Here is a 20,427-nt window from a genome sequence, read left to right on the forward strand (position 1 = left end):
GAAAAACAAAAACGTTGATATCCTCTGTTTTGATCTGTTGTTTTTCAAAACACTTGAAATTGCAATAGTGCCATATGAGACTTGGTGTGTATTCTTACGTTGAAACATCCTAAGTAAAAACAGCACATATTTACTTTTATTATTCTGATGTGTCCTAGGTATGAATACAGGGACAGTGACAAATCCTCTGGCCCATAGATGAGAGGGCCACAGCCCTGTCCCCTGCCTGCGCCAGACAAAAGTGACGCGCCGTCCTGGCGCCCGCACTGCCCTTTCATCTCCCACACCCTGTTGAGGTGAAGATGGATGATCCCAGAGCTCAGAGTGCCATATTCAGCCTCCCTCTGCAGCATTGCATTGTCTGGCCCTTCTCTCTCTCTTTAGCTCAGGGTAGACTTCTCCTCTCCAACCCCTCCCCTACCCTGCTCAGCACCGCTAACTACTGCACCCCCCTGGGTGTACCATCGAGAGACCCTAAAATACATGCAGTGCACAGTGATGGTAAACTGATGGGGATATCGTTCTTTGTGTTTTACTGTTGTAGTGCTACGTAGCCTGTTTCAAAATGAGAAAGATAAAGACATGCTGAAACACATGCAAATAAAATGTAAACAGATGTAAATAGATTTACATCCATTTATGTCTCAAGTAAAACAGCAGATAATTAATTTTTTTAAAGGTTTAATTTAGGAAAATAAGACACCTGCAGAAGGACACAGCACTTTCCATCTTTGTCATTTGTTTCAGTAACACTGAATTTCCGATATTGAATAGCAATAACAGATATTATCGCTGTTACATTCAAAAAAGAGCTTCAAGAACAACAGTATGAAAAGCAAAGCATAACCAAATTATCTGGCTTAAATTATCTAAGTGTTTCTGTGTGTGCATTTAAATGTTTTCAATATAATCAAGGAATGTAATTTAGAAAAATAGCAGCGGCATACTCAATAGAAGATATATACAAAATATGTACAGGTCCTGGGGGTTACCAATGTTTTTTTACAGTTCAACCAACAATTTATCTCAGTCCTCAGTCCACTACTTAGTCCTGGGGTGGGCACTGGGCCTCAACTACAGAGCTCAGTCCTGGGTGTCACCTGCTCACTTGCCCATGGAAAAGCTATGCAGGGTGGATGCGGTGGTTGGTAGAGGCTGGCAGAGCGAGCAGGGACAGGGCATACCAGGAAAGTGCCTGTAGGAGCTGGCTAGGTGGAGAGGGTCTTTCAGCAGGCTCTGTACGGGTGCATGGTGGAAGCCCAGGTAGCTTGCAGAGGGTGGTGAGTGTGGGGCTGGAGCCGGGAGAGGCGAAGGGTGGTGGAGAGCCGAGGCCGTGCTACCCACCAGGGAGTGCAGAGACTGGGCCAGGGGGTGTAGGGGGAGGTGAGCTGTGGGGGCCGGAGGGTTGATCCGACGGTGGCTAGTGCGACTCTGGGAACCACCACCTCCATACACGTCCCCCACCAGCTTCTTCATCTCCTCCAGGGAGCTGGACAGCATGAGGATGTAGTTACGGGCCAACATCAGTGTGGAGATCTTGGAGAGCTTGCGGACAGAGGGCCCCTGGGCATAGGGCATGACCTCTCTCAGGCCGTCCATAGCCTGGTTCAGGTCGTGCATCCTCTTCCTCTCCCTGCCGTTCACCTTCAGCCTCAGGTCCTGCACGTCACCCTCTTTGAGGTCAACCCGGGTCTTGCTCTTGCCTCCCCCAGCACAGCGGTCAGTCCTGCCCTGCCCAGCGGCCCTGGCTGCCCCCTCCTCCCGGCAGTAGGCTTGGAACATCTTGTTGGAGAAGAAGCTGCCCATGGAGTCATCCACCACCAGATCTGGAGATGAGGAGCGGCTGGAGTTGGAGCCAGCGTCAGAGTCCATCTCAACAGATGATGTTTAGAAAATAAATGTAAAACACGAGAGTGGAAAAAAACAACTAAAACCACAAAGCAACTGAGGTTAGAGCCAAAGATGTTTGTGAAAAGTTCTTGAAAAGAAAAAACACAAAGCTGGATCTTTCTTCACTCTCTTCACTCTCTCTGTCTTCACTCACAGTTCCCTGAGGGCCGATGTTCTCTCACTGTCACTTCTGTCAGTGTTCAGTAGATAGCTAGATACAGCAGGCGCAGGCTGTGTCTGGTTCTCGTCGGGGGTCTGTCCCCCTGCAGTCCTACAGGAGTGAATTTATACCCCCAACCCCAACAAAGGAACAATGAGGCGCATAATGAGACATTTAGACTCGCAGCCAATTGCAGAAGGGACACAATTTCACCCCTTGCAGCCCCCCCCCCGCCCTTACAGCCCCCACCTCCCTACACCCACACCCACGTTTAACTCCCCATCATCTCTTTACCTTCTTCTGATCATCTCATACACAGTAGCCCTTCCCTGCAATTAAATGACCTAGTGGCCTCATGGGTGGAATGTTATTCATATTTTTCATAATTAATTAACATTATTTTTTAAAAGACGCAGAAAATCCGGTGTTTCTATGTCAAACGGTTTTGTTATATTTCAGTCTTCTGTGATGTATATAAAGTGTCAAATTGGAATGCAACCTCAAAATGAAAGACTATAATAACCATGAGTGTGAGGTGTATACTTTTGTTCCAAAGTAGATTTGTTTGACTACCAAGAAACACTCTGTGTGACCCTGATTTGGCCCATAGCAGTAAAGGTTTTTAACTAGAGCAAGCAGGTATTCACACGTACGTGTTAAGGCATACACAACACTGTGTTAACTTAACACAAGACATCTCACAGTCCATCAGACAACCCACACATTAGGCTGACTCATAATGGTCTTCACGTGTTCGTGTGAAGATATAAAGGACACAGTTTGTCATCAGGGGTCTACATTTGCAAGTATGTGAAGACGTTAATGTAATGGTTATGGTGTGATAAACTATGTTTAAATGACTAATGATTATTCCCCCATTAGAGTCAGCGGGACACTGAAATATGTGTTGAATTCTGACATTCACCCAAGCAATGCGTAATGTAGTCAACATTAAAATGTATGTGCTGCCAGTGCTGGACATTGATCACAGTGATGGACATTTAGTACATGTAATGTTTGATCTGTTGCATTTCATTTGGAGGGAAATGTATCCAAATATTAAAAAAATACCTCCATCTCAATAAGAACGTGAAAATTAGGTCAGTAATGAACCTGAAATATTTAGTACTGCCTCTTGTCTTCACTTAATGGCTAATATAGTATTCTTGACATGGTCATATAAAATACAGTTATATGAAACCCTGCATGTGGTGCTTAAACCTAGACAAGAACGGTGTTAATGGCAGGCTAAGTACAATTCAACTGTGGATAAAGACAATAGGGTCAGATTCAATAAGACTTAGCCCCCAAACAGTCTGCGAAATCACATCACTATCACTGGAAGGGGGTCCTGGAGAGGGGAGGAGGTAGTTAAAAATATACTAAAGAGTGGGCGATGCATTGTCGTGCCCTCATTCAGCCGCAAAGCCCTTTAGATTGGTCCGGTTAACTTTCTAAGATCCTGTGTAGCGTGGCTATTCCTCCATGGCTCTGCAGTGGCCATGGAGGCTTCATTAACATCACTATAACACACACTGTGTGTGTGCTGGTTCATACGGACTCCGATTACTCACACAACACAGGTTATAACACTTTCCTGCAGTGACATAACACAGAATTTATGTAGAAGTTATATGTCATGGACACTTCTGAAAAGAGGGAGGATAATATCAACATGTATGTACAGTATGTATGTACAGTATGTATGCCCACAACATGCTGAATTGCTTGAGAAAATACCACACATTTGCTATATTCAAAGCCTACTGGGCACACGCTGGGTTTAATCAACATTGTTTCCACGTCATTTCAATGAAATTACATTGAAACAACGTAGAATAGACATTGAATTGACATCTGTGCCCAGTGGGAGAGAATCCTTTTCATTTGGTTGGATATTATCATGCATGGCTCCAGCATGCTGTCCAGATGTCTGGCTGTTTCTCTAATCATATGGCTGAGATATGAAGCCCAGCTCGATCTTTTCTCCGAATCACTCCTCTTATTTTCACTAGCACATTTTTGTCTCTTGCTCTGGAATTTCCTGTGAAATGTTGCCAACGCTAGCCTACACTGAGGGAAGTATTGTGGGTGGGAGTGCTGGTGAATACACCAGTGCTTTGTGTGTTATGTTGTGCAGTTTCAGTCCTGATGAACAATGTCCTGATGGGCAGAAGTGAGAAGTATAACTCACTTTGTAACTATTCCTCCCGCTTGTCTAATGCAATACCAACCACGACTCTGCTACTTAGCTTCTCTGACTGGTGCACTGGTACTTCGGTCTCTCTGACTAAGCCTGACTCTAAGAAGTTGATGGTCTTATCGGTGCAGACGGCTGTTGTATTTGTGGACACATTTAAATAGTGTTAGTGAAAATGGACCATAATGAAAATATATTGTTGTTGTCATTGTGATTCTTTGTGCTTTGGTTGCAATCACTGAAGAGTTAGACTACCGCATTTACAGTGTGTGTATTTTGATAGCCTGTGATGATTGACTGTTTGAATTTAGTCTGTTCTGTAGTACAGGGGTGTCAAAGTCACTCCATGGAGGGCCTAGTGTGTGCTGGTTTTGGTTTTTCGTTTAAATTAAGACCTAGACAACCAGGTGAGGGGAGTTTCTTACTAATCAGTGACCTTAATTCATCAATCAAGTAAAAGGGAGAAGCAAAAACCCACCGACATTCGGGCCTCCGTGGAATGAGTTTGACACTGCTGTAATACATACATTTACTCTGTGTGAGTGCATGCATGTGTGTCTGTGTGCTCGTCAAACACACATGCGCAAACATAATTCAAGAGAGAATCAAGTGGGTCTACAGGACCCCCTACCTCTGTTCCTATAGGGGGGCTCTGCAGGGTTCCAAGTCTTGGCCAAGTCTCAGGGATCTTATAATTGGATAAACCTTGAGAGCCAACTTGGGCCATTTGTTCAGAACATATGGATTTGACCATCGTTAGGCTGCTAGCCAAAATGGCTGCAGGGGACTCAGACTCCTAATTGGGTTCGGTCCTAATTAAGTATGTGGGACACAATGGCTCTTATTTCGCTCTTTATTAGTCACACACACTTTATAATGGCTGATTTGACTTTCAAACAGAGACGATGTTCCACACTTCACATCAAGGATGTCACTATTCCATCTACTGTTAATCCTTCCAGGTCTATGGTCTACATATTTCTCTTTTTGAGGGAAGAGCATAAAGGTTTACCCCACATTACCCCTTTTGATGACAACAAGATTTAGGAAAATCATGAATAATTACAATAGCTTGTATTTATACAATTAGACCCCTCAAATTCAACTCTGGACCTCGAAGCCAGTGCAACTGCTTTTTTTTAATTGTTCCCCACTAATCAGGGACTGATTTAGATCTGGGACACCAGGTGTGTGCAATTAATTATCAGGTAGAACAGAAAACCAGCAGGCTCCGGACCTTGTAAGAGTTGAATAACCCTACCATATACTCCACCGAGTACCGGGACGTGAACTCAGTCACTGTCACTAGCTGACTACCACCCGGTTACTCAACCCTGCACCTTAGAGGCTGTTGCCCTACGTACATAGACATGGAACACTGGTCACTTTAATAATGGAACACTTGTAACTTCAATAATGTTTACATACTGTTTAACTAATTTCATATGTACTGTATATACTGTATTCTAGTCAATGCCATCCTAGTCAACTATTGCTGTACATATACTGTTTTATTCTACAGATATATTAAATATTCTATCCACATACTGTCCATAAGGTCTATACATCCCAGCACATACACACACACACATATATATATACACAGTACCAGTCAAAAGTTTGGACACACCTACTCATTCCAGGGTTTTTCTTTATTTTTACTATTTTCACTGTAGAATAATAGTGAAGACATACAAACTATGAAATAACACATATGGAATCATGTAGTAACCCAAAAAGTGTTAAACAAATCAAAATATATTTTATATTTGAGATTCTTCAAAGTAGCCAGCCTTTGCCTTGATGACAGCTTTGCACATTCTTGGCATTCTCTCAACAAGCTTCATGAGGTAGTCACCTGGACTGCATTTCAATTACAAGACCTTGTTAACAGTTAATTTGTGGAATTTCTTTCCTTCTTAATGTGTTTGAGCCAATTAGTTGTGTTGTGACAAGGTAGGGGTGGTATAATGTCTGAGGTGCAGTTAACTCTAATGAACTTATCCTCTTCAGCAGAGTTAACTCTGGGTCTTCCTTTCCTGTGGCAGTCCTCATGAGAGCCAGTTTCTTCATAGCGCTCGATGGTTTTTGCGACTGCACTTGAAGAAACTTTCACTGTTGACTTTGAGACTGGTGTTTTGCGGGTACTGTTTATTAAAGCTACCAATTGAGGACTTGTGAGGCGTCTGTTTCTCAAACTAGATACTCTAATGTACTTGTCCTCTTGCTCAGTTGTGCAACGGGGCCTCCCACTCCTCTTTCTATTCTGGTTAGAGCCAGTTTGCGCTGTTCTGTGAAGGGAGTAGAACACAGCGTTGTACGATATCTGCCAATTTCTCGCATGGAATAGCCTTGATTTCTCAGAACAAGAACAGACTGATGAGTTTCAGAAGAAAGTTCTTTGTTTCTGGCCATTCTGAGCCAGTAATCGAACGCACAAATGCTGATGCTCCAGATACTCAACTAGTCTAAAGAAGGCCAGTTTTATTGCTTCTTTAATCAGTACAACAGTTTTCAGCTGTGCTAACATCATTGCAAACGGGTTTTATAATGATCATTTAGTCTTTTAAAATGATGAACTTGGATTAGCTAACACAACGTGCCATTGGAACACAGGAGTGATGGTTGCTGATAATGGGCCTCTGTACGCCTATGCAGATATTCCATACTAAATCTGCCGTTTCCAGCTACAATAGTCATTTACAACATTAACAATGTCTACACTGTATTTCTGATCAATTTTATGTTATTTAAATGGACAACAAATGTGCTTTTCTTTCAAAAACAAGGACATTTCTAAGTGACCCCAAACTTTTGAACGGTAGTGTACATATATATATATAATATAATACTCCAGATTCCAACATTGCTCATCCTAATATTTATATATTTCTTAATTACATTATTTTACTTTTAGATTTGTGTGTAATGTTGTGATTTGTTAGATATTACTGCACTGTTGGAGCAAGGAACACAAGTATTTCGCTAAACCCGCAATAACAACTGCTAAATATGTGTATTCGACCAAAACAATTTGATTTGATTTGATTTGATTAATGAACAACATGTGAAAAACACATTAACAACAAGAGAGTAGGTGAACAGTCCTGCTCTGTCTGCATGTGTAAATGTGAGAGCCTCGTAAAACCCTCTCTCCTTCATTGTTATTCATGTGTTTACAGAAGCGATGGGCCACACAGAGAGAGAGAAGGGATGAAAGAGCAGCCAACCTCCGCTCTCTTTTACCCTGAATTAAAGTGTTTGACTTTCCTCTCTGACCGGTGCCTTTAAAGACCTCTCTCTCTATTCAGGGCCTCCGTGAGTTTCCATTTTGAGGTTTAGGGACCCCTTCGGCCACCTCTTGGGGTTCACGTCCTATGAAAGTGCTCAGGTGACCAGAAAATGAGGGCATTATCACAGGCATATGCTTGTAGCGATAGAGGATCAGGCCAGATTAGACCCATCACGGCTCAATAAAGCACTAAACTGAGGAGTAAACACTGGCCTGTGTACCGTGTGGCTCCGCCACTCTCTCTCTGACATTGTTGAACAGGATCAGTAGAGATGCTCTGTACACATCAGGCCTTAATCTGGACCTATGGGTGACAGAACAACACTACAGAAGACAACAGCATCAAAACCAAAGACAACAACAACAGTAACGACAGAAAGAGAGATAGACTGGCAAGAGACTCTCATCATCTCTCCATCTCAAACCCTCACTTTGTTTTTGAAGTTTGCCGTGGGACAGATTCCCCAAAAGCCGACCGGGCAATGTTATCAGAAAAATATATTTAGGGTTTGATTCATTTGCTCACTTCAACTGTCTGCAAAAGAGTTATCAAGTTGTTTCACAGAGTTTAGATGAACAGCCTTACAAGTGTTCTGTGAACAGGGAGCGCAGCCCATTGTCATCACCGAGCACTAGTTCAAACAGCACTGTGATTTATTCATTTACACAGCCTGAAACAATTGCATTATCTCACCCATAAAAACAAGACAAGGATGCTATGAAATTCCCCCGGGATGTTTATGAGTCACTTAAGAGTCCAATAACTTTCCCTGCACGCTGTTCTTTAGGTCCCTTAATCTTTAAGCGGCTGTGGCTTGGACCCTGCTGTGGGGACTTGAGGGAGAGGGTCCCTGCCGCTCCCTGGGCCCAGGGACAGAGGCTGATTATGGGGGGATGAAAGGAGCCGTGGCCCTGTCCTCTGGACCTGAATGGAGCTCAGTCAGCAGGCTGTCCCATAAACAGCTCTGCTCCATGCTGTTAGCGCTTCATAAATTACACCACAACTACCACAGAGAGCGCAGGGGGGCCCGGCGGGGAATAAAGAGAGAAAGGGAGAAAGGGAGAGAAAAGAGAGAGGTTTGTCAGAGACATTGAGGGGACAAGCCCAGGTCCAGTAGAGGAGCAGACCCTTGTCAGGGTGAGAAGGCCCAGTCCAGCAGCTCTCCATCAGCTGTCAGAGACCACCATCACTACCCCCTCTCTGGGCCGCTCACACATATTGCCTGGTAGTCTCTGGCTCAAAATGCCCAAAAAAGTTAAGGTTACACTACATACCTAATTTTACCTACTTCAGTGGTTTACTTTCTGTTAGGCATACACTATCTGTGGTTGGTTGCCTACAAATGCTACTAGGCCATTTGCAGAGAGACACATACAGTAGTTCTCCCTGCGACACAGTGCAATCTTCTCAACAGTCCGTCCTGTGACGTCATCTTCTTTGCCATGTGAATGATGTGACAATACCTTCACCAACACTTGATCTTGGATAGTCTAGTCTGTCAGTAGATTAGGAAAAAGATTAAGCCAGTGCAGTACCGATCTAGAATCATGACTACCAATAAAGTCCTGGTACCTATTGCTCTATTCTAACAAGGACATTTCTTCCATCAAATAGGATGAATTCAATTGGCTGATCAAATGATCTCTCCATCTTTGTTTTGGATAAGACATTTATAACAATCTCTTTCATCACAAACAAAAAAACAACACACACACACACGCACGCACACACACACACGCACGCACGCACGCACGCACGCACGCACGCACGCACGCACGCACGCACACACACACACACACACACACACACACACACACACACACACACACACACACACACACACACACACACACACACACAGACACTTCTTTTCGGAGCCCAGTGAATCAGAGTACCATTGTGCCGGTCACACTTTTGAACAGTTGGCTGCTCACTGGTGCGTGGAGAACGCTTTGTGTCCCCAATCTGCACACTTCTGCCACAGTGCAGTCCCTCTGTCCCCTCCCCATGCCCCTCGGTGTCATCCTGCCTGACAACAAGGGGACCTGCCACCAAATAATCTCTCCCCCTAACGCCCAGGCACGACTCCTGGCTTTCATCAGCACCATTGTTTCAGCCTGTTACCTCCGCTTGTGCTCCCTCACCACGGCAACGCACCCCTCTCCCCCCTCACCCCCCCTTCCCGGTCCCATCTGTGGATAGAGGCTACCATGTGTCCATTGAGAGGGCGCTGTCGGTGACGCCACTGTATGTGAAGTACATGATGCGCTCCTATTGTCTGTGGTCAACACAGAGCTACTTACCGCTGACCCCAAGGTCACAGCACACAAAACACAAGTGTTGGTGGTCACTGTGCCTCCTCATTCCCCAATGATCCATGGGATGTGGAGGGTGTGTGTTTGTGTGTGCCATCCTGCTCAAGAGGTGTGCAGGCCCTTTCAAATCTACTGTGCTCCTCCTGTCTATCAGCTCTTTGATGGCATCAGACTGGTTAGAGACACACAACTGGGTTTATTGGCTGATGGTTTGATGAATTTAAATTAATAACTGCAATTTATTTCAATGGGCACATGCCTTGTCAGGACATTAAAGGACTGTGAATGCACGGTTTATAGAGCTGTAATGCGTTATGCCTGATTTGTCTGGCCCAAGACACCCAAAGTGCTTATTCTTGTAGTGAAAAAAAACTAGAGTGTTTTGGCCATGTGACATATTGAGGGTAGTAATTGTAGTCGCAGTTTCATTTGACAGAACAGTATGCTATGATGTGTGTTTCATTTGACAGAACAGTATGCTATGATGTGTGTTTCATTTGACAGAACAGTATGCTATGATGTGTGTTTCATTTGACAGAACAGTATGCTATGATGTGTGTTTCATTTGACAGAACAGTATGCTATGATGTGCGTTTCATTTGACAGAACAGTATGCTATGATGTGTGTTTCATTTGACAGAACAGTATGCTATGATGTGTGTTTCATTTGACAGAACAGTATGCTATGATGTGTGTTTCATTTGACAGAACAGTATGCTATGATGTGTGTTTCATTTGACAGAACAGTATGCTATGATGTGCGTTTCATTTGACAGAACAGTATGCTATGATGTGTGTTTCATTTGACAGAACAGTATGCTATGATGTGCGTTTCATTTGACAGAACAGTATGCTATGATGTGCGTTTCATTTGACAGAACAGTATGCTATGATGTGTGTTTCATTTGACAGAACAGTATGCTATGATGTGTGTTTCATTTGACAGAACAGTATGCTATGATGTGTGTTTCATTTGACAGAACAGTATGCTATGATGTGTGTTTCATTTGACAGAACAGTATGCTATGATGTGTGTTTCATTTGACAGAACAGTATGCTATGATGTGTGTTTCATTTGACAGAACAGTATGCTATGATGTGTGTTTCATTTGACAGAACAGTATGCTATGATGTGTGTTTCATTTGACAGAACAGTATGCTATGATGTGTGTTTCATTTGACAGAACAGTATGCTATGATGTGTGTTTCATTTGACAGAACAGTATGCTATGATGTGTGTTTCATTTGACAGAACAGTATGCTATGATGTGTGTTTCATTTGACAGAACAGTATGCTATGATGTGTGTTTCATTTGACAGAACAGTATGCTATGATGTGTGTTTCATTTGACAGAACAGTATGCTATGATGTGTGTTTCATTTGACAGAACAGTATGCTATGATGTGTGTTTCATTTGACAGAACAGTATGCTATGATGTGTGTTTCATTTGACAGAACAGTATGCTATGATGTGCGTTTCATTTGACAGAACAGTATGCTATGATGTGTGTTTCACTGACTGTTCCAAAATCGTTGAAATCACACAATACACACCACACACACGATCTAACACAGATGGGGCTAAAGTGGGAGATTAAGAATATCCATTAAATGCTCATTCACATTCAGGCAGGTCTGAATTCTAATCATGAGATCAGCTCTGCTTGTGCATGTCACAACCCTTGTGAAAACCACAGTATCCTACAGATGTAACAGTCAAGGATTTACAGATGGTCAGGATATCTCCAAGCAAACACACAAACACAGGCATACCTGCACCTACGTACTCCCACTCCTACAGAAACCCAAACTCTCACTGCCCTCTCCACCTAAATAGGTCCTGTTCCACTCTGATAGCCGGACAATAGAGAGGACACGACCCTGTGGCTCATCGGCCTCCTGTTGTTTAACTAGCGGAACAGGAGTTATTGAACAGGGCTGAGGGGGATGATGTTTCAGACCTGCCCTCTCTATAGGCTCTGGATGGATCAAAGAGAATTCATTCAGTCTGTCACTGTATCACTACCACGGAAATGCCAATAACATCATTGTCGTGGCCCTTGGTGATAATGTCAACATTGTCATTATGACCATCTTGAATTGTCTAATCGTCAATTGTAATCATTAGGAATTCAGCATCAGATGTTAGCCAGCTCATCATTCTTATCATGGGCACATGGGCACCCTCATAGATATTATGCCCTCCAAATACACCTCTGCTGTTTTCAATCAGGATCTCAGCGATCTCTGGCTCTTTGCCTGCATCCGCTATGGGTCTGTGGTCAAACAACCACCCCTCATCAATGTCAAACTCTCCCTAAAACACTTCAGCAAGCAGGCCTTTCTAATCGACCTGGCCCGGGTATCCTGGAAGGATAATGACCTCACCCCGTCAGTCAAGGAAGCCTGGTCGTTCTTTAAAAGTCATTTCCTCACCATCTTAAATAAGCATGCCCCTTTCAAAAAATGTTGAACTAAGAACAGATATAGCCCTTGGTTCACTCCAGACCTGACTGCCCTCGACCAGCACATAAACATCCTGTGGCGGACTGCACTACCATCGAATAGTCCCCGTGATATGCAAGGGAAGTCAGGAACCAATACACGCAGTCAGTCAGGAAAGCAAAGGCTAGCTTTTTCAAACAGAAATTTGCATCCTTTAGCTCTAACTCCAAAAAGTTTTGGGACACTGTAAAGTCCATGGAGAATAAGAGCACCTCCTCCCAGCTGCCCACTGCACTGAGGCTAGGTAACACTGTCACCACCGATAAATCTAAGATAATTGAGAATTTCAATAAGCATTTCTCTACGGCTGGCCATGCTTTCCTCCTGGCTACCCCACCCTGGCCAACAGCTCTGCAGCCTCCGCAACTACTTGCCCAAGACTCCCCAAGCTTCTCCTTCACCCAAATCCAGATAGCAGATGGTCTGAAAGAGCTGCAAAACCTGGACCTGTACAAATCAGCTGGGCTAGACAATCTGGGCCCTCTCTTTCTAAAATTATCCGCCGCCATTGTTGCAACCCCTATTACCAGTCTGTTCAACCTCTCTTTTGTATCGTCCGAGATCCCTAACGATTGGAAAGCTGCCGTGGTCATCCCCCTCTTCAAAGGGGGTGACACTCTAGACCCAAACTGTTATCGACCTATATCCATCCTGCCCTGCCTTTCGAAAGTCATCGAAAGTTAATAAACAGATCACTGACCATTTCGAATCCCACCGTACCTTCTCCGCTGTGCAATATTGTTTCCGAGCTGGTCACGGGTGCACCTCAGCCACGCTCAAGGTACTAAATGATATCATAACCACCATCGATAAAATACAGTACTGTGCAGCCGTCTTCATCGACCTGACCAAGGCTTTCGACTCCGTCAATCACCGTATTCTTATCGGCAAACTCAACAGCCTTGAATTCTCAAATGACTGCCTCGCCTGGTTTACCAACTACTTCTCAGACAGAGTTCAGTGTGTCAAATCGGAGGGCCTGTTGTCCGGACCTCTGGCAGTCTCTATGGGGGTACAACAGGGTTCAATTCTCGGGCCGACTCTTTTCTCTGTATATATCAACGATGTCACTCTTGCTGCGGGTGATTCCCTGATCCACCTCTACCCAGACGACACCCTTCTGTGTACATCTGGCCCTTTTTTTGACACTCTGTTAACAAACCTCCAAACGAGCTTCAATACCATACAACACTCCTTCCGTGGCCCCCAACTGCTCTTAAATGCTAGTAAAACAAAATGCATGCTTTTCAACCTTTCGCTGCCCGCACCCGCCCGCCCGACTAGCATCACTACTCTGGACGGTTCTGATTTAGAATATGTGGACAACTACAAATACCTAGATGTCTGGCTAGACTGTAAACTCTCCATCCAGACTCACATTAAACATCTCCAATCCAAAATTAAATCTAGAATGGGCTTACTATTTCGTAACAAAGCCTCCTTCACTCACGCTGCCAAACATACCCTCGTAAAACTGACTATCCTACTGATCCTTGACTTCGGCGATGTCATTTACAAAATAGCCTCCAACACTCTACTCAGCAAACTGGATGCAGTCTATCACATTGCCGTCCGTTTTGTCACCAAAGCCTCATATATCACCCACCACTGCGACCTGTATGCTTTCGCTGGCTGGCCCTCGCTACATATTCATCGCCAGACCCACTGGCTCCAGGTCATCTATAAGTCTTTGCTAGGTAAAGCTCCATCTTATCTCAACTCACTGGTCACGATAACAACACCCACCCGTAGCACACGCTGCAGCAGGTATATCTCACTGGTCATCCCCAAAGCCAACACCTCCTTTGGCCGCCTTTCCTTCCAGTTCTCTGCTGCCAATGACTGGAACGAATTGCAAAAATTGCTGAAGCTATCTGAGCTGCTAACCGATTGCTGCAGCTGTACATAGCCCATCTGTAAATAGCCAATCCAATCTACCTACCTCATCCCCATATTGTTTTTATTTACTTTTCTGCTCTTTTGCACACCAGTATTTCTACTTGCACATCATCATCTGCACATCTATCACTCCAGTGTTAATTTGCTAAATTGTAATTACTTCGCGACTATGGCCTATTTGTTGCCTTACCTCCTCACGCCATTTGCACACTCTGTATATAGACTTTCTTTTTTTCTATTGTGTTATTGACTGTACGCTTGTTTACTCCATGTGTAACTCTGTGTTGTTGTTTGTGTCGCACTGCTTTGCTTTATCTTGGCCAGGTCGCAGTTGTAAATGAGTACTTGTTCTCAACTAGCCTACCTGGTTAAATAAAGGTTAAATAAATAAAATAAATAAAAAATCAGGATCATCATTCACTTCTATCAAGATCAAAACTCCCAGTTATCTGATTGTTCTTTCCTTTCTCTAAAATGACCCTCTAGACCTGAGGAACTTTGAGGCTGGTAGATCTGATTAATAGGACGGAGCTAGCTTGCAGCTCTATCTTCTGACTGTTATGTTTTCTCATTAGGCCAAACAGGCACCTGTTCCTCATATGATTCTACAGGTGGATGTCATATGGATGTGTGCATTGCACTTTTCTTTTCCTGTTGGAGAGTCGCAGGGCCCTGAGAACCTGCCCTGCTGAGTGTGGCATTAAATATCAATACACGTTTATGATGGTCATAAACGCAGGGCTCAGAGAGCGAGGGAGCGATGAAAAGAGAGATGCATTGACCTCACCTGCCATTTGTATCAGGAGGACGGGAGGATGGTGTAGAAGAGAGGGTTGTAGACAGGGCAGTCCCCGGTAGGGGGCTCCAAACCCAATTTCTTTATTTATTATAAAAAATCTATAAATTGGAACTCAGTCGGGCTCTCAACTTACTGCAATTTCGACATTTGGTTGTGCATCAGCAGTTTGGCCCATGTCAACTAACATTTTCTAAGATGGGTAAGTTAGTCTTGCCAGCTACTGTATCTAAACTTGTAGTAATCATGTTTAAATTACCGACTGGGTACGCAGGGCACGTGCCCAGGGGCCCTGTCCACCCGGTGGCCTCCATTGATTTTGTTTGTCAATCTCACTCAGATATCATATCAACACGGCATAAATCATGTCAAAATGTGTAGAATTGCAGCAAACTTGCATTAAAAAGGAAACATTTCCTCTATGCCCCGTGGCAAAATGTGTAGAATTGCAGAATACTTTTGCCTGTCTGACTGTGACACTGATATTGAATTATCAATCCTGTATCACTGATTGATATTGTCGACCTGTAATTGATTTGCAATTTATTTTCTTCAATCTGTATTCATCATCCTCTTCAAGCTGACTTTCACTAATATGATCTTTGCATCGAGGAAGATTGATTGATTTGTAATCCTTTTACTCAGTATAATGTCAAATAATGATATCCTAAGCAGAGTAAAAATCATTGCGCATTAATGTGCAACACACTTTAGGGATCCACAAGGCAATAATGCGCTGTAGATTTTAAGGCAGAGCACACAGTACTTAATCAAAAAGCCTAATTCAAGTACAGCTCTACTGACTGCACCACAGTATATTCGGGGGACAGTGGGTTGAAGGGGGACGGGCTAAGTTCCGGCCCTTAACATTAACTGTGTCCCTACAAAGGCCCAGGGAGCTATGGGGCCGGGCTGGGGCCGGAATGGTGAGCGAGTGGGCTGGACGCTGGTTAACCATTGCAGGGCCAGGGCTGGGAGGGGTCATTCCTTATTGTTTAGTTAGCAGCTCTGCCCAGGCCACTGTTAGCAGTGTAGAGACAGGTCCTGGCAGCGTGAGTGAGCCAATACAAAAGCCGTCGGTCCCGAAAGACTCAGATGGAGATGTATGGGTCCGGGCTGGGGTAGTCAACACGTGGGATCCCCGGTCGTAAAAACCCAAAGAGGGACAGCTTGGACAGGGTGAGCCCCCCTCTAGTCCTCCTCTTATGTGTCTCTGGTGTGTGACAGTGATGGACGGAACATGAGGCCTTCCAGACATGGCCTCATTTTCACAATGTGGGCGAAGGCAGGCACAAAGGAGGTGCCAGCCCATTAGGACTTGGGCTCCATGCCGTTCAGGCTAGGCTGGCTGGAGGGGGCCTCTCACTGCTGCACAGGGGCCACAGGGCTACTCTGCCATGGCCTCTCTACGAGGACTGGGTTGTTTTGTTTCGCAGAAAAACGTAATAAAAAAATATCCTTAATTGGTGCTCAATAAAATTTGCATCTGCAAGCATATTAGATTTCCTCTCTCCTCTTCTGACATTCTCTCCATCAATGACCCCATTCCAGCCATTCACTTTCAGTCTTTATCCCAGTTTTATTGGGCATCCGAGAAAGAGGAAACTCCTGTAAGATTGCACCATTCCCCCTCCACGTCTCCTCCCACCAATTCTATGATCTCTTAAACACTTGCCTTCTGCTGAGCTGCTAAAAGGCTCTGAGGAGACTGATAATAATACATAGCCTAAATTTAATGTTGTTATGCTAAACTGAGCAGAAGGGATGGATTCACTAGCAGATTTGAATAGAGGTCACAGTTTATAAAATGTTTGTATCTTTATTTAACTAGGCAAGTCAGTTAAGAACAAATTCTTATTTTCAATGACGGCCTAGGAACAGTGGGTTAACGGCCTTGTTCAGGGGCAGAACGACAGATTTTTACCTTGTCAGCTCAGGGATTCGATCTAGAAACCTTTCGGTTACTGGCCAACACTCTAACCACTAGGCTACCTGCCACCCCTCAAAAAATATGTTTTTATGTTTTTAGACAACAAATTAGCATGTTTAAATACACACAGACCTAAATATACAGATTTTGTGATAAGAATTACCATACCATTAGATACCATACCAAATATCATGCATCTTAATGAATTCACCACAGTTATGACATTCCTAAATTCACATTACAGCCAACAATAACAAACATCTCCCAAAATCTATTTCAGAAAAGTTTATAGACATGTCAATGGAGAGCCTGAAATATAATCCCAATAACTTTGAACGGTAAGTCTATTATAGTCTCTCATGCACCATAGAAAATCATCATCCCAGTGGAAACAGAGGAGATAAAGGGATTGGAGACGCCATGACATCTTTATGAATGTAATAATATGGCTGATGGGGGCATCAACTGACGGAAAAGTTTGAATGATCATGATCAACATTTTAACTTTAACCGATCAAAAATGACATTTAGCCAGGGGAGGCTGGTGGTAGAAGCTGTAGGAGGGCGGGCTCATTGTAATGACTGGAATGGAGTAAATGGTATGATATCAAATGCATCAAACATATGGAAACTGTTCCGTTCCATTAATTCCATTCCAGCCATTAGAATGAGCCCGTCCTCCTATAGCTCCCCCCACCGAACAGATGCCTAACAATGCACAATGTAATAATAACATGGATAATAATCTCTAAGGAGGGGTCACATTACAGTGTATTCAACTGTCATCCTTAACATCAAACATATCGTTATAAAATTAAGACTAAAGTGGCTTAAACAGTGTTCCACTCCCAGCCAGGGACATCCTAACCCCTAAGGATGTGGTTTAGGGCTGAAGATGGCTAAGTTTTAACTAGAGGATGAGAGAAAAGTTGCTGTGCAGTTGTCTCTCCAAGCCCTGTTAACCTAAAAAGTGTACTTCTCAGAGTTACCTAAGAGGAGGGTTTTGGTTGGAGAATAGTTAAGGGGGAATGTTGTTTCTGGTGGGATGCATGAATGGATGGATGGATAAAATAAGTATCTCCAGTGCACAGCTGGTTACAGGCAATAAAATAATAACCATATTTTCCATTGTGTATCCCCTAACAACAACACGTTTCAAATGTTGTATTGTTAGCGAGGTCATGCATATTTTCCAATGTGACTGACAAATACTGTTATAGCCAAATATAGTCATCTATAAAGTTACATGGAATTAATATAATTATTTCTAGGTCAACATTCCTTCTGAATAGGTGAGCTGTAGGGTCAAACCAAACATACAGAGAGACCCTAGTTTCTAGTTTCGCCGTGAGGTCCAGTGGTTGTGCTCTGTATGTAGCAGTGGGAGAGGGAACAACAGGTCTTTCGGAGTGGGGATCCATGATATATCACATATTTTGGGAAAGTGAGTGTTAAAGAGCGGGAACTTACCCTGTCTTTGTGATGGGGGGGGGGGGTTAACCCAGTTTCTGCTCAGCCCCCTGAGGGAGGGGAAATGGATCAGATCACATTCACAAGACCTCAGGATTTGGTTAGATAAAGACAACATGATCCTAAATTATAGTTGAGTGGGTAGGGTTTAGATAAGAATATCCTGTAAAATTACGGAATTAGTTCATTTCCTTTCACACTGGGTTCTCCCCTGATCACATGCTGGCATACACACTGTGGAATGTGGTGAAGTGGATGGGAAAGGTCATATTTACCACAAGGGTTTAAAGGGGGTGGAGGCACTGCAAACATAAGAAAGATATGGGAAAGATTTGTGACCATTTCTGCATCTTCATAGATTATTAGAAGTCTTTAAGTTTATAGAACTAATTCTTGCTTTCAGCTAGCATTTTATAATTTGTTATCTCTCGTGGTTATTTGGCTGTTCTCTGCTGCTTTTTGGTCTGTAATGAAAGTGATCGTTTCTATGCTTTCCATCAGATAAGATGGATCTGGACTACCTTCAAAAGAGCTTGTGCTCCCCCTAGTGGTACCAATCACACATGTCATCTGTTAATTTTATGTAATTCTATAGTACTGCAGTTTTTTTCATATCTTTTTTTTAACCTTTATTTAACTAGGCAAGTCAGTTAAGAACAAATTCTTATTTTCAATGACGGTCTAGGAACAGTGGGTTAACTGCCTTGTTCAGGGGCAGAACAACAGATTTGTACCTTGTCAGCTCGGGGATTCAAACTTTCAACCTTTTGGTTTCTAACCCAACGCTCTAACCACTAGGCTACCCTGCCACCCCAGCAGCCAAAGTACTGAAGTCCTGTGCAGTGAATCATAGGCTGTAGAGTTGTTCTTCCAGCAATAAATTAAACATCATTCCAACTTGTGTAGAAAAACTTAGCACCAAGATATATAGTCACAGTACAGAATATTATGTATCTATGCAAACACTGTTTTACTGTATTTCTAATGAAATGTAACCTTTTGAAATGACTTTAATTCTGAAAACCATAGTAAGATACTGTATGGGCCAGTCATATGTTTGATTTCAAGGGAAGACGTCATGCCACCACAGCCAACGCCAACATTGCACATCATATTAGGTTCTGTCACACAGGCACAGAGGGCCCTCTTAAAATTCAGACTTGAGGCTTTTAAAAAGGACCTCAGTGCTCCATCACAGAGTAAAAGATTAATCTTGGATGTGTTTCTGAGAATCACTCATTTCCGCTCGCAGGATGAATAATGCAGTGGAGCCAGCTGATGAGGCACATTTGTGTGGCCTGTTGGCGCAGGGGAGAGTTACGCAAGAGTGTGTGTGTGAGAGAGAGAGAGAGAGAGAGAGAGAGAGAGAGAGAGAGAGAGAGAGAGAGAGAGAGAGAGAGAGAGAGAGAGATGGGGCTGAGTTTAGCTGGTCTAGTCTTTGAAGTGGCAGCCACCTCACCACCACCACTTCCCTATGGGATCTATATTGCTATACCCTTGGGATTCTACCCATCCTGATGTTGGTTCAGTCTGCCCTCAGTTACCTTAGAGAGGGACTCTCAGTATGGATGAGGTGCTGATTTTGTTTTGAAAGTAGGAAGCCATTTACTGATAGACGTAACACTTGGTTAGAGGGGTGAGTTCCCTCAGGATGACACAATCTGGGAGATGAGAAGGCAAGTCCTTATCCATTGGCACATGTAAATAATGACAAGGTTTGGATGGTAGATCAGGGATTGATTGTCATAGGATATTTATGACTGGCATAGAGTAGTTATCACCATTATTGTTATTCATGCATCATTCATTATTAAGTTTGTGTTATGTCTGAAGATATTATACTAAAAGGCATCAAGGGGAGGAGATACATCTCTGTTTACAAGACTCAGTAGGTAAACCTCATAGCCCTCTCCATCTCTCCTCTCTCCATCTTTTCTCTCTGTCTCTCCTCTCTCCTCTATCTGTGAG

At 43.5% G+C, this 20,427-nt stretch overlaps 1 protein-coding gene across 1 annotated transcript; it reads right to left on the reverse strand.

Moving 5' to 3' along the window:
• Positions 1-664: 664 nt before the first annotated feature.
• olig4 (oligodendrocyte transcription factor 4) lies at positions 665-2,137 on the reverse strand. The gene has a single exon (XM_071366279.1). The coding sequence runs from the start codon at positions 1,870-1,872 to the stop codon at positions 1,105-1,107; it is 768 nt and encodes a 255-aa protein (XP_071222380.1). The 5' UTR covers positions 1,873-2,137; the 3' UTR covers positions 665-1,104.
• Between the last annotated feature and the right edge of the window lie 18,290 nt (positions 2,138-20,427).

The sequence above is a fragment of the Salvelinus alpinus genome, chromosome 25 (genome assembly GCF_045679555.1).
Source record: "Salvelinus alpinus chromosome 25, SLU_Salpinus.1, whole genome shotgun sequence".
NCBI classification, from domain to species: Eukaryota; Metazoa; Chordata; class Actinopteri; order Salmoniformes; family Salmonidae; genus Salvelinus; species Salvelinus alpinus.

Excerpts from the sequence above, each read along its gene's own strand:
- olig4 (XM_071366279.1), bottom strand. The coding sequence starts at position 1,872 with ATGGACTCTGACGCTGGCTCCAACTCCAGCCGCTCCTCATCTCCAGAT.